Consider the following 13,534-nt stretch of genomic DNA (forward strand, 5'->3'; position numbering starts at 1 on the left):
CCTTCTGTTCATGTAACAGGAAAGCAAATATCTCCATCTTGTTAGGTTTCTTATTTCTCTTAGCAAGAAAGGAGGGGAGATTTGTGTACTGCCTTCTGTTAGAAACTTTGTTAGTAGAAGCAGAGATGAGATGTTCTTCTCCAGGAGAGGATGGTTAAGGAGAATAACAAAATGCTTGTTCAGCCAGATACCTAGATCTATGCTAGATAAAAGAAATCTACCCTTAACTCTTGATGCCTTTCATTGGTATCTCAGTACAAGCTTTATAATAGAAAATGTTAACCCTGTCCTTGTATTCTTTTTGACTTCAGAAGGGGCAAGCAGGACTGGAAGTGATTGGGACAGAGGCTAACGTGACTTTTTATAGATAACTCACATCTGTATTGTAACATTTTCCRAAGGAGAGACAAACTGTGGTCTGGACAGATCACCTTGAGATCTGGCTGTGGCTGAGGAGCAAGGTTGAACTCTTGTGCTTCGAGTTAGTGTCACTGAACTATATATACATTTATACTATTTATATGTATTTTAATGGTATGTGTTTCAAAGATTAGAGACTAGCCAGATTTGCAGTTGGCTAAATACAGACTCTTATTTTTCAGTTGATATCTTGTGATTTCATCTTGAGGACTAATCTGAAAATGTTTTTAGTAGTTTCTATTTTGGGGTTGAAATACTGCTTTATTTTTTGATTACAAACAAAAAATGTAACTAACTAAATTCATTTGAATTGAGAAAATACATTTTTAAAGACACTGTCTCCCATGTTGACTTCTGTGATACTGTGTTTAGCTTGAGCTCCACTGCAGTCTGGGCAGACATGAAACATAATGTAATCATTCTCTCTCTYATTTTAAACAGAGACAAAGAAAATCCAGCATTGAAAAAGGCAAGTCCCTCGGCCACAATGAGCTCTGGTAAGTCTGTTATTAAGTCTGTTATTTTCTACTTGTCTTCCCTGACCTATCTTTTTATTGCTGGAATCATTCCTGTCTGCTTGTAATGCAATTGCTCTGTCTTCTTCCAAGCTCTCAGAAAGTGCTCCCTGCTCAGGGAATCTGACTCTTGATGAAACAGTGAAACAGCTTCTTAGTCCTGGCTTGATTTTTGTTCTTTTAAGTTTGACTCATACAGCTCAAAAATGACTAGAATGGTTAAATCTTGCCCTGCAGTTGGTCACTTTAGCTTCTTTCATTTTGGAATACAAAAATTTAAAATTGTGTTAATTACCTGAAGGAACGATTGGAAAAAAATGTGATTGTTTTAGTAGGGACAAAGGCCAAGTTTAMCATCTGGACTGGAAAAAAAGCAGCTGTTTAAAGACAAATGTGGGAACAGCAAACAGGGCTAGGTAAGCTGGGGGGAACCTCGAGGCTTGTCCTTCTGACAGCCAGAATCAAATTGAACCGTTTTCATACTGTTGCAAAAAAAAAAAAAAGCAGACATCATATTGAAGTGTCATATGTTGGATATGTGAAATAATCTCTGCTGATTTTACCAGTCTGTCGAGTCTCATTTAGAGTATAGTGTTTAGTTCTTGACATTAGAACAATGTAGACCAATTGGATTGAATCCTGAGAAAAAAATGAGGAAATAATTAGGGATCTAAAGAATGCGGCCTAGGAATTTTACTTGAACATCTCTGAAGTTCCAGATTTGAAGCACTAGAATGTGTGSGTTTAGGATGATGCTGCAAGTTTGTATGAACTGGTTAGGTAAATATTTGTCATCAATGACACAGGTAGGTTTATTCCTGCTATAGGTTAAGTGATGGATTAGATGACCTTGGAGGTCTTTTCCCAGCACTCTCTTCTGTTTCACAAAATTCGCCAGAGCAAGGTTTATTTGTGTCAGCTGAGACCCTTGCAGATTTGAAAACCTCTCTCTCCAACAAAAATCTTTGAAATCTTTTTATAGACCCTAAATCTAGCAAATACTGATTTCACATGAAGCTGGATTTCATTTTAGGCTCTCTTCAAAACACAAATTTGAAGAGATTCAGACTCAGAAAACTACCCCAGCAGTTTTGAGAATCCAACCTTGAGCGTGTCAGCGACAGCTAAAGCTAGATATTCTCTTGGCTTCCCTTGAGTCCCCAGGTCAACAGGTACTGGGAYGCTGCAGGGCAGCCTTGAGTGCCACAACCCAGCACACTGCTGGAAAACCAGAGAGCACAGAACCAGCTCCCTTGTCTGGGACTTGTGCACGGACATCTGGCTGATACAGCRGTGAAGAGCGGTTACTCTGTACTAGATTATAGAGGCCTCCAACATCTATGTGCAGAGATAGTCCCTCTTTCAGTCAGGCTGCAATCAAGATGGGCACAGGGATAGGAGGAACAGACATCACGTAAGGAGGAAGCTTTGTGTCTCCAAGCAACATCTTTTAAGATAGGAGTATCAGTTCCTGAATCATACAGTGCTGATCCATGCCATCTCCTCATAGTTAGAGGCTGATTTCAGCTGCAAGCGTTTTAACACAGAGCTAATCTGCTGTCATGTTTGTCTTTCAGAACACAAAGAAACTGACGTTGCAAAAACGGTTGTCAACGGGCTGATCTCAAGCAGCAATGGACAAGAAAAAGGTGGGTTAAGAGCTTCAGAGACATCTCTGCAGCTCCCCCTGCATGTCAGCAGAGTGATGTGGCTTGTTCCCCTGGCGTTCACTGCAGAGGGAGCTTCCAAATTTAGTTTCCCGGGTACTGATACAAGAAAAGCGTTGTGCTGCACCATGGCGGCAGCAGCAGCAGCATCGAGCTGAACAGATATTCTTTGTCCTTTAAGCAACAAAATGTGGCAGCTAGATTTGTCTGGTAGTGTATTTTTGAGTGCTGTTTTGAAGAAGGTTGTGTACTCCCATCCTTGCAGGAATTTTGAGCACCTGTGCCTCAGGAGCTCAGTGCATTCAGACGGCATGGATTTGTGGGTGCCTCTGTGTGAACCATATTAACTCCAACGAGGGGTGAAGGTTTGGGCCAAGGATTGTAGGCAGCAACTATCTAAGAAATAAAATAAATCTGTCATTAGCAGCAACAGTTTAGAACCCAAACTCATCTAAGCAGAGTGGTCTTTATGTTCAAATGAGTGGGTTGGGACTGTGCTTTATAGCATCCGACATGCACAGCGATTATATATATTTTGTATATTTTGGCAAGGTGAAAGCTTGTTATGGGTGTGTTTGGCTGTGTTCCTTTCTTTTTCTTTCTTTTTTTTCTTTAGTGTAAGTATAGTGTTATTTCCACTGAGTTGCAGGTGATTGAATTCAGTCAGTTATGGAGCAGGACATGAGTAGGGTGTTATTTTAAAATACAGGCTGTTTGGATTTGGGTTCAGCTGTATTCACAGAGTCCCCAGTGACCTGAAAGAGGCATGGAGCATAGGCTGTATTTTGCTTCCTGTTCAATAAAAATAGATTAAAACCAATTTCCTCAAATAAAAAATAAAATTTTATCTGAGATTTGAGAAATCCTTCAAGCACTTCCCCCATCCTGTTACCTGAGAGCCTTTTTTCCAGGTAAGTGAAATCTATGCTTTCCACTTCAGCCTCGGACCAGGAAGACCTGCCACCAGAGGGAGGTGTCCSCAGCACCCGCAGCACCTCGCTCAGGCTGGCGGAGGAGCCCTCTTGGCTCCTCTTTGAGGGCCAGGCAGATGCTCTGAATTATGCTCTGGAAGAGCCACTGCCTTGCAATCAGGAGATCAGCTGCTTGCACATAGTGCTCAGCACTGGGGATGTGGAGTATTTTCTCTTAACCCCTATTTTGCAGGCCAGAAGGAGATAGGAGGGATTTCAAGGAAGCAGATAGTATTTTCCAGCTAATATGCACAGAAAACAAGTAGGTTTTAAAGGAAAAAAGTCTGACTTTGTGGAAATCAACAGCCAAACTCAAGTTATTTTATGGAGCCACATTTTACAAGGTGTTTATCTTGACTCATCTAGTTGAGCTTCAGCTATGAGGGATTTTGCCTTCTTCTCTCTCTCTTTTTTTTTTATTAGACTTCCATGTTAGTTGCAATATGGAGTTAGAGAGGAAGTATTAGGAGTTTTGGGGAGTTTCTGTAATAATTGCTAGGGTTTTGCATAGTGCTGTGTGGAGTTTTCTCCTGAAAAACAGTGTTTCTAATATAAATGAATTCAATATAGTTGGTGTACTGGCTGTTAGATTCTAATGGTGTTCTCTTAGATTTACTGTTTAAATGATTTTTCTGAATTGGATGTTTTGATAATTTCCCTGTGGCATGGATCTGTTTTCCTTATCTCGTATGTCTACTTTCTATTGCTGACCTTGTAAAATATGTACTGTAAAATCCAGAATTCATACAATGTGACTGGTGTAATGTTTCTCTCTAAACCTTCCACCTCTTGTTTTTTTCAACTTACTTTGCATTAACTGAGTAATTTTAGTGTTGACTTAACACTTTTGCACGTCGTATATCTCAGCTAAATGATCACACTAAACTTTATCGATGGCTTCTAAAAACTAATGCTTCCAGATTCATTTCCCTGTTGCTCAGCAGCCAGGCAACTTGATAAGCAGCTCTGTATGCTGCGTAAAGCAGGCACGTCCTGAATCAGGGTGAACGAGAGGATATTTTTAACGGTTGCATCACTGCTCTTTGGACCGCTTTTGTTTCTGAAATTTCCTGCTATTGTGTTTCCAAGTACATTAGAAACCTTTGTGGCATGCTTCCCAACTCTGTTCTTCCTTTTTGGATGTGCCATTTACACTTTTGTGTTTGCAGCTGTTGACGTCCCTTTATGTACACGCTCTATTTCTGCCGTTAAAATAATCCCTGTGAAGAAAGTGAAAAGTTCTCCTCACCTAGTGCTGCCTACAGGTATCTTCTTCTCTCTCCCCATGTGCATTAGTTTGCCATTATTCGCACTCTCTCTGTCTTTCTTTTTCTGTGCTTCACTCACTCGCTTTAGCTAGTTTTTAGCTTCATCCCCTTTTCACTGCTTCCAGAGCTGTAGATTGGATCAGTAGCTAATGAAGCTAGCTCACGATGATGCAACGCTGCTCTCAGTTGCACTGCTGCTCTGTGGGCACAGTTGAGCCTACCTGAATCTGGGATCATCGTAAATTCTTCCAGTAAYGCTTGGGAATGGATAATACTGTTATCACAGCCTCCTTTTGAACCATACTCCCGATGAACCAAAGAATATTTCCTGAATATCTTTGGACTTTATCAAAATAAATAGACATGGGAGATTTTATTTTACAGGTTCAAGCATAGTTCAACATCTGTGGAATGGTTTTCCTTTTCTTTGTCTTCTACATGCACTGACTTCACAGAAATTTTGTGTGGATAAGCAAGGGTGATAGGCTCACTGTCACCCATTCCCCAGAAACATGTTTTCCAGATAAAAGTACAAGATTATTTTTGTACTTTGATGAGTTTGGACAGTGTGAAGAGTTCAGCAGATACTACTTGTCTTGTATTCAGTGTGTGTGTGTGTGCCTTTGCACTAGGACAGTGCTAATATCATGTTTGTTACCATCTACTGAATTTCTATACTGAGAAATCRAGATATTTGTTTTCTTTCTTTTCACCTTAATTGTGATGAAATACAAAATGATAAGTATTTGTCCTTCTTTACTAAAATGAAATGATTATTCCATTTTCACACCTTTTTAAAACATTCCAATTTTGTTGAGTTTGGGACTTCTTTTTCTAATTCTTACTATTTGGCTTTTGTTATTACATTTGTTTGTAATACATTGTACAAAGATAGAACTAGAAAGTAAAAATGAAATGTCTGAATCTTATCAAAATTAAATGCTTTGATAGTTTGCTATGAGAATTTCTATGAAGTTGATAGGTTTCTTCATAGTGTTTCCGTTTTGTCAAATAATCAGTCTGAAGTGGAAGACACTTTTAGTGGAAAATTTTCAGGCAGATTTCTGTGAGAATGCAGTTAGAAATCAAGACAACATTCTCAACAACTGAGAATTGTTTTTATATCCAGAATTTTGAMAACTCAAAGTTTAGAGTTCATTAGATTCAAGGGGAGAAATTCAGAATTCAGTCCCATTTCTAAATTGTTAGGATGTATTTATATATTTATGCAAATAGTTAATAAATATACTTTTGTTCACTCCACACTAGACCTTGTAAAGGACTGTTTTACAGAATCCAAAGGTTTGGACCGAGGGTGAACTTTCTGAGGTAGATTCCCAAGCTAACCACCTGACTACTGATTTTTAGCCTCTTTTGGTCRTCTATGAAAGACGAATGATCAGCAGAACCGCTGGTGCTGGTGCCAGCGGGGGAGATCCAGCTGCGGCCCCACCAAAGCCCAACATTTGTGTGGTCGTCGCAGTGGGGCCCGCGCGCCACATGGCTGAGGCGAGTGGGCCACGTTGGCCGCCTAAGGGAAGGCCGAGCCCGGGGGCACCTCAGGAAGCCGCTGCAGGATGTGTCAGAGCGCAGCACAAAATGGGCGTTCTGCCCTGCCTGACACCTGCCTATCAACCAGGAAAACACGACATTTACAGCCCCTCCAGCCTTATCTGTTATTTCTAGGCCTTATTTGCTCGGACTGTGCTCTCACAGTCTGCTCAGGATATGTTTATTTTTGCCAGAATGATTAAGAAAAACCTTTTCACTTGCTCAGCAACTTAAAGAGCACAGAACAAAATGTTGATCAAAAAGGAGAGGACGGGGGGAGAGTAACTAAAGGAACTAAATAAAACATTTAGTGTTGAGGGGTTTAGAAGCAGCTACTTTTCTGGGATATTTTCTGCTTTTGCTGCTTTGCTTGCCCTAKGTCAGGAGTAGGCTGTGTGATAGGAACCAGCTCCATCCTCAGCCTCTGGAATCATGGTTCAGGAAGATGCTGATGTGTCTCTTTTGAGCTTTAATAAAGTGTGGCGACTATGAGCAGCTTTAACCTCTCTGACTCTCTTAGGATTTTCTAAGGGGAAAATTAGCATTTTCTCTTAGGAGAAAATCTCTTAGGATTTTTCTCAACAAATACTGCTGAGGTAGACATTTAGACTCTTGCAGTGCTTGGAGAGACCCTCACCTCAGAGGGCTACAGCTCTCAAAAATGGAGTTTTAGAGCTTAAACCTTGACTTTCTGGCCTAAACAGGAGTTGATGGAGTCCTAATGTATGTGCTATGTGGATGTGAATGATAGCTGGAAATGAAGTCTTGAGCGAGAGCATTTTCTGTTCATACTTGCATCATGTGAAAATCATTCAGAAGTCAACATCTAGCCAGAAGGGTGACCTTAAGGCATGACCAGATATGTGGTGGGAATGCAAATTTTGCATATTTAAAACCTGAAAACAGGGTTAAGCACTACTTGGTTGTCTATATGCATATGCCTTTTCCCTTCATAATTAAGGGCCACCTCAAYGCTACAAATTAACTGGAGGCTGAGCTAGAGGACCTGAAAGTCTCTTTTGGTTCCCTACTTACTTCAGTCTTCAGTCAGCCACTTGAAACAATCATTTTTCAGAAAACTCCAAAGCACTGGAAGCTCATGCAAAAACTTGGACACTGTAATTCCAGTGCAGAGGACTTCCAATGTGAACCAGATGTTTGCATTCATTGAGTCCCTCCCCTTATGGCTATTATCCATATAATGCTAGTGTTATTTCTTCATTCTGGAGTTGCCTTTTGGAGCCTTGATAAGCTGTTTCTGTAATCTGCGGGCACTCTGCTTGTGTGAATTTAATTGGATATTTCTTACTGAAATCAGTCAGGAGATGCTGTTTTTCACAAACAYGGGTTGTTATCTAGGCAACGAGTAGCAGCCTTTGCCCTCTCCCTCCATTCAAAAGATGTAACTTCCATTAAAATACTATTTTCTGGAGAAAAGCCATGTTTTTTGCACTGCAGAGATAACATGTTCACCTTGTTTTGCCATTTATGCAACATAGCACTTGCCCAGAACCTCTTCAGGCCCTTTGTGGATTGGTAAGACTGGCAACTGATTTTAGGTAGGTCTAAGTAAAAACACTGGTGGTCACTGCAGAGTGATAGTGCACAAGCAGATAGTGCACAAGAAGGGGAAGGGATGTGTCTTGCAGGGGAAGAAGCTTGGATAAGTGAGAGACTCTTCAGACTTACTGTTCCAGTAAATATCTCAGAGGAAACAACTCACTGGAAAGTTTTTTACTAAGAGGAGGGAGACAGCCTGAAGTTTTGTTATTGCTTAGCGGGATGGCATGGGAAAAAACCAAAATGAGTGGACTGAAATGTACAAGGATAAGCCCACAAAGAAGTTGTGTTGAAGACCTCAGCAAGAAAGTTGTCATGAACTGGTGTTTGGCTCACAAGGTGATCTGAACAGATAAGGTATTAAATCTATTTCAATTTTGGTGGGCAAGTTTCTGTGTTAAAGTATTACAAGCAACCATAAAATGAGGGAGATGGTAAGGGTGACTTGCAGTGCCTTCAATTGTATTCAGCATAGCTATGAGATTTTTATCCTCCAGTAGTCATAAGACATTTTTTCTCTTACAGTCCTGCACAAAAGGCATTTCTAAGGCCACAGCACACAAATTGTGTTGCTTTGTACCACTGGGACATCACTTTAGCAGAGCCACAGGTATAAAGGTAGAAAACTTTACTAGCACAATATCTCCATGGAAAGCAGACCTAATAAAGCAAATGGACCTGTGAAATCTGGTTCAAGCATTCATCTTTTTTCTTACCTTCTTAGCTCTGTTACACTGACTCAGATCTTATTCCTACATTCATCAATTACCTGAATACAAAACTGCTTTGATTTCTCAATGCTTTAAATCCAGAGCTAATCTTCATCCACATAAACATTACTAGATTGTTTCACCCAGAGGCAGTCATGCTGCAATTACTCCATAGAGCTGTGATGGCTCCTAATAGTGTTGTATCATCTGTTTCAATGTCTTGCCTTTGTGCATTTCCTCTAGAAACCGATCCCAGCAAAGTCTGTAGTGGAAAAGGAGCTGTGACCCTCCGGGCATCTCCAGCCTACGAAGAAAATCAGAATATCTCTTCGCCGCCATGTCCTCAGGATGTTGAGCAACATGAAAGTAAGTGTTGTGGGTAAAAGGTTAACTGGCATGCGTAACTTGCAGTAATGTCATATGAGGTCAATCCGGGAGCTGGGGATGATCTTTTAGTGACTATAATCCAAAGCACTAAGTCCCACAGTAGAGTCATAAGCCTCTTGGAAGGACAAAACCAGTGGAGGGAGACAGAGTCCTGTTCTCTTATCCTGTGGGTTACTCCTAGGGTAAGTTTGTTTACAGCTCCCTGTTGCTGTAAGGGGCACCTAAAACTGTGAACTCTGATGTTGCTGTTGTTGTGTTTCTTTTTCCTAGCAGGCCCATTTTGCCTCCTTTTATGCCAGGCATGAGGTAGAGCCGAAAGAGGCCGGGTGGCTTTGCTGCTGTGGCAGCTTTCGCTTGTGGTTGTCAAGGGAGCCCGGATGGTGTCCCAGACAGACAGTGTCGCCACAGAGCTCTCCAGTCTTTCAAAAGCAGATGTGTAATTACTTAATTGTGGCAGACAGGCAAAGCATAACAAACCTGGCCCGTACCGTGGGTCTGGCAGGGAGGATGAACTCCCAAAGGCAAGATGCCGATAAAGGGGAAGGGGGTCAAACTTGCCACTGAAAGCAAAGCATACATAGTTTCAGGATTTATTGTTATAGGGAGGGTGCTTCCATTAATTCTAGCCCCAATGTGCTGCCTTCTGCCTCTCTCTGTTCCTCCTCTTCTGCCCCACCTGTGACCTTCTCTCTTTTCATGCTTGCCATTCTCTGTTTCTTCATTCCTGCCCCCCATTGCCTCCCTGCTCTCKGTTGATGGCTCCATAAATTTCCAGCAGCCTGAATGGCAATGAGGCCATTACTATGGAAATGAGTCCATTAATACTTCCTTTGCTTACTCCCTCAGTCACTTGATGAAATGCACTTTGGAGCTGGTAGAATTGTGTGCATACAACTTGAACAGCAAAATGACTAACATGGGGAGGAGTCTGATAGGAGGGGGGATAAATAGGCAACAAGACCAATGCAGCTGCAGGGACTGGGTTGTAAAATGACATCATTTTATACTCCCTCCCTCTTGCACCCAGATTTGGTCTGCGAAACCTGATCTATTTGTTGTCAGGTTAACCATACAGAGCAATGTTGATAAGAACAGGTATGTCTTTATGTTGTTGCTGAATATGGGGCCCTCCTTTTCCAGTAATGTGCGGCGTTTGGACTTGAAGTTGCAGCTTTAGAAAGTAGCTAGCTGGGCTGCCTTTTTGTCTCAGAAATAAGAATGTCAATGAACAATTGTTTCTTCATTGCTCTGAATGAATTGCCTTGTGTTTACAAAGGTCAGAAACAGGGAGGGCATCATGTTTAGGGCTGGTCTCTATGGTAATTAGGCAGCCCCGGCAGAAAGAATTTTGTGTTTGAAGTGAAGTAGCTCGATTCTTAACTTCAATTGGTACATGGTTTCTGTAAATGTAACTGTTTATTTTTTCCCCTTTCTTTTCCTGTATGCCTACCCTTCACCCCACTTCTTCCATCCCTGCTTTCCGTGAAATGCTTAGGTCTGGAGCCAGAAAACCCAGAAACAGGTACAAACATTGGCTATTTATATTGTTGCTTCTGTTGCTTTATTGGAAGTTGCCTGGAGAAAAAAAAAATCCTCCTTTCATTTCTTCTGTAACTGGAGGGAACCCTCTGTGATTTGAGGTTTTCCTTCTCTGTAGATGATTGGAGATCGTCATCGTCTAAYACCGATGCCAATGGGGATGCCCAACCATCTTCTCTGGCTGCCAAGGGTTATAGGAGTGTGCGTCCAAACCTTTCCACAGACAACAAGCCACAGGTAAGCCCTTCTTTTTGTGATGCTGAGGGTGATCTYCTGGTTCAAGCATTGGATTCGTGGTCAGGAGTCAGTTCTGGGTTGAAGTCCAAACACTGCTGCAGACTTGGGTAAGTTGCTGTGCCTCAGTTTTTCCTACCTAATGTCAGCAGAGTGCGTGGTGATAGTGTGTTCAGACACACTACATTTCGGTGGATGAAGAAGGAAGACAAAGCCATTTGTTTGCAAGGAAACGGTAAAGTAGCCATCTATTACGCCATCTATTACATTTTCTTCTGTGTGTGGACAGTTTCCTTGAGGTTGCTGGAGGAAAACTCTGAAAGCRGTTACACACACCATGTAGAAAATAGGATATTGGGGAAATGGCTTTTTGTTTTAACACTAGAACTGATACAAGGCTGTTAAGGTCATCAAGGGAAATGTTATTTGTACCCTATAGTAAATTGTTAAAGATGATCTGTTAAGATCTTCATGCTTTTTCRTTTGAGTGTTTGGTCTGCAAGCAAGCAGTCTGAGAGCTGGTAAGGAAACYTTTCTTTAGAAACTGTTTTCCGGTGTGAAGAGGAGCCCCCTTAAAGCTTTGTCCTGAGTCAGGGAGACTGATTCCATCCTCAGGAATCCCTGGCAATACCAGAGAGCAGACACCATGCCTGAAACTAAGTGRAGGTGGAAGAGAGCACAACTCGGATGAAGGCATGGGAAAGGAGCAAAGGTCTTTCCTAAAGGACGGATCTGTTTACTGCCTGAGGAGCACAGCTGTCCTCTAGTCACTTTTTGGTCATGTCAATGAACAGAGAGAGTACTCTTGCACTTAGTTTCTTACAGGATTCTCAAGGACAATTATTCAAAGTAAGCTGAAATGGAACAAATGGAAAACAGCAATCATAGTGAATTAGTATTTCCCAATGATAGTAAGTAGTGGTGGAGTGAGGCTTGGCCTAACTCAGGAAATGGCAGCAGTCTGGACTCTCCAGGCATAGTCCTTGGGTTAAGGATTAAGGAACAGAAAGGAATGAGCCTCTTCCAAAACCAGAAACCCTTCGGAGGAAACACTTACCAACTCACTTCTCTATTCCTTACACACCTGGGAAGGGCAGAGGGAAAGAGCAGTGTCTTGAGGAAAGCACATCTCAGGATGGCACCTGYGATTATATGAAGCCATCCTAGATCTATATCCATGTCATACAAATAGGTGCTGACCCAAAACCATCATGCATGGATGAATTTTAAAGGTGGTATTTATTCAGATTTGAATGTTGTAAGCTGTTAAGACCTCCTTTTCTCTTCTTTAATTCAGGGATATGTGTACAAAACTCAGTTTCATAGTATTGAAAGGGTTAATCTGCAAGAATGCGGGGAGCTACTGTTCACTGCGCTGGTGTTTTAGCTCTGCTCCTTCAGCAGTTTATTGGTTTTAGCTGCTGGCAGCAAAGCAGTAAATAAAACGAAACCTCTCTATTGCTAAGTTATTTATTTTGCTTCAGARCAATTTGGCTTTTGGTAAAAATTCACTGTAATAGGAATCAGAATGGCAATCAGCAAGCAGTTCTGGAGTGGCAACCTTCAGAAGCACTGAAAACAGTAAAGCATTTCTTTTTCTTTACTGGAAGTGGAATTTCACTATCAGCAATCTCGACTCAGGAGGCAAATTCTTACGAATTCATTTCCTTAAGAAACTTTAATTGTTCTGGTTTTGCTTAAAGCATTTTTAGGACTAAACAATCCTAAACATATTTTGAGTGTCTGCTTTTGCTGGGAACAGATGCTGAGTTTTTGTTTAGCTAAATGTGTCAAACTGTAATATTCATGTGACATCTGCTTTTGTTAGTAGCGACACAGCTTCATAACTTCCATTTTTCCAGAGTATGACAGAGAAAGTCTAAAGCTCCAAATCAGGTTTTGCAATACAAATGGCTCCAGTGCTGGGAAGTATTTGGTTACACGGTCATGAGTCTGGATTTAGTTAACCAGGATGTTAAATCCRTACTCAGGCTATCCTGGGGAAATGGTGAATGAAGCCTGTCTACACAACAGTTAGCTGAAAGTTAGCCCTGAGAGAGGTGAGTTAGCCTGGACAGGGAGCTCAGCTGGGTAAAGCTTGAGTGCCGCAGGGAGCAGTGCTGGGGAGGAGAGAATGTGTGAGATCAAGGATGTGAGCGAGTTCTGCGCTGGCCTTCCAGATACTATATTTACTTTTTATTCTTGCTGTATTAAAACCTGCTTAACCCAAATCTAATGACTAAATTCATTCTTTCAAATTGTTCATTTTTTTTTCTCCTTTTTCCCTTTCATTTGGTGCTGCTTCTTCTCCCTCTTTCTTCTTCTGGACTGTGCCTGGCTGGGCAGGCCGTTGCTCCCCCCCGTCCTCCTCTCCCCAAAGAGGAAAGCTTTGCATGGCGTCCTCGCACTGACACTAGAGCGTCCAACCTCTTGCCAGTGCCCATCATGGACTGCGTGTACCCGAATTTACCCAAGCCTTATACACAGCGGGCATCACCCAGCGCCAGCGCACGGTCCTATTTCTCGTCACCCACCCCCTATGGGGCAGTCCCCAGTGGGAAGCAAGGCTTGCAAGCGGGGCAGCCCCCTGCCTCGAGCCCCAAAGACAAGATGCATGCTGGCCAGCCACCCTTGGGAAGTTGCTCCGTGTTGTCAGACACATCATCCATACAACCCACCCCAGCTAGGGCAGATCCCAGTAGTAAGGCTGGA

General features: G+C 41.9%; 1 protein-coding gene across 15 annotated transcripts in view; it reads left to right on the top strand.

Annotated features, from left to right (window-relative positions):
* Window positions 1-13,534, top strand: part of SORBS1 (sorbin and SH3 domain containing 1) — a 102,109-nt gene that overhangs the window by 38,520 nt on the left and 50,055 nt on the right. For 14 of the 15 annotated variants that reach the window (XM_026044316.1, XM_026044285.1, XM_026044350.1 and 11 more), the window contains exons 3-7: window positions 862-917; window positions 2,513-2,584; window positions 8,906-9,028; window positions 10,545-10,571; window positions 10,707-10,825. In XM_026044316.1, the coding sequence (XP_025900101.1) occupies window positions 908-917; window positions 2,513-2,584; window positions 8,906-9,028; window positions 10,545-10,571; window positions 10,707-10,825 (351 nt within the window). In that variant the 5' untranslated portion in view covers window positions 862-907. The remainder of the gene's footprint in view (window positions 1-861; window positions 918-2,512; window positions 2,585-8,905; window positions 9,029-10,544; window positions 10,572-10,706; window positions 10,826-13,534) is intronic. The other variant, XM_026044300.1, reaches the window with a different exon arrangement.

The sequence above is a fragment of the Nothoprocta perdicaria genome, unplaced genomic scaffold (assembly GCF_003342845.1).
Source record: "Nothoprocta perdicaria isolate Ctin4 unplaced genomic scaffold, notPer1 scaffold_105, whole genome shotgun sequence".
Classification (NCBI taxonomy): Eukaryota; Metazoa; Chordata; class Aves; order Tinamiformes; family Tinamidae; genus Nothoprocta; species Nothoprocta perdicaria.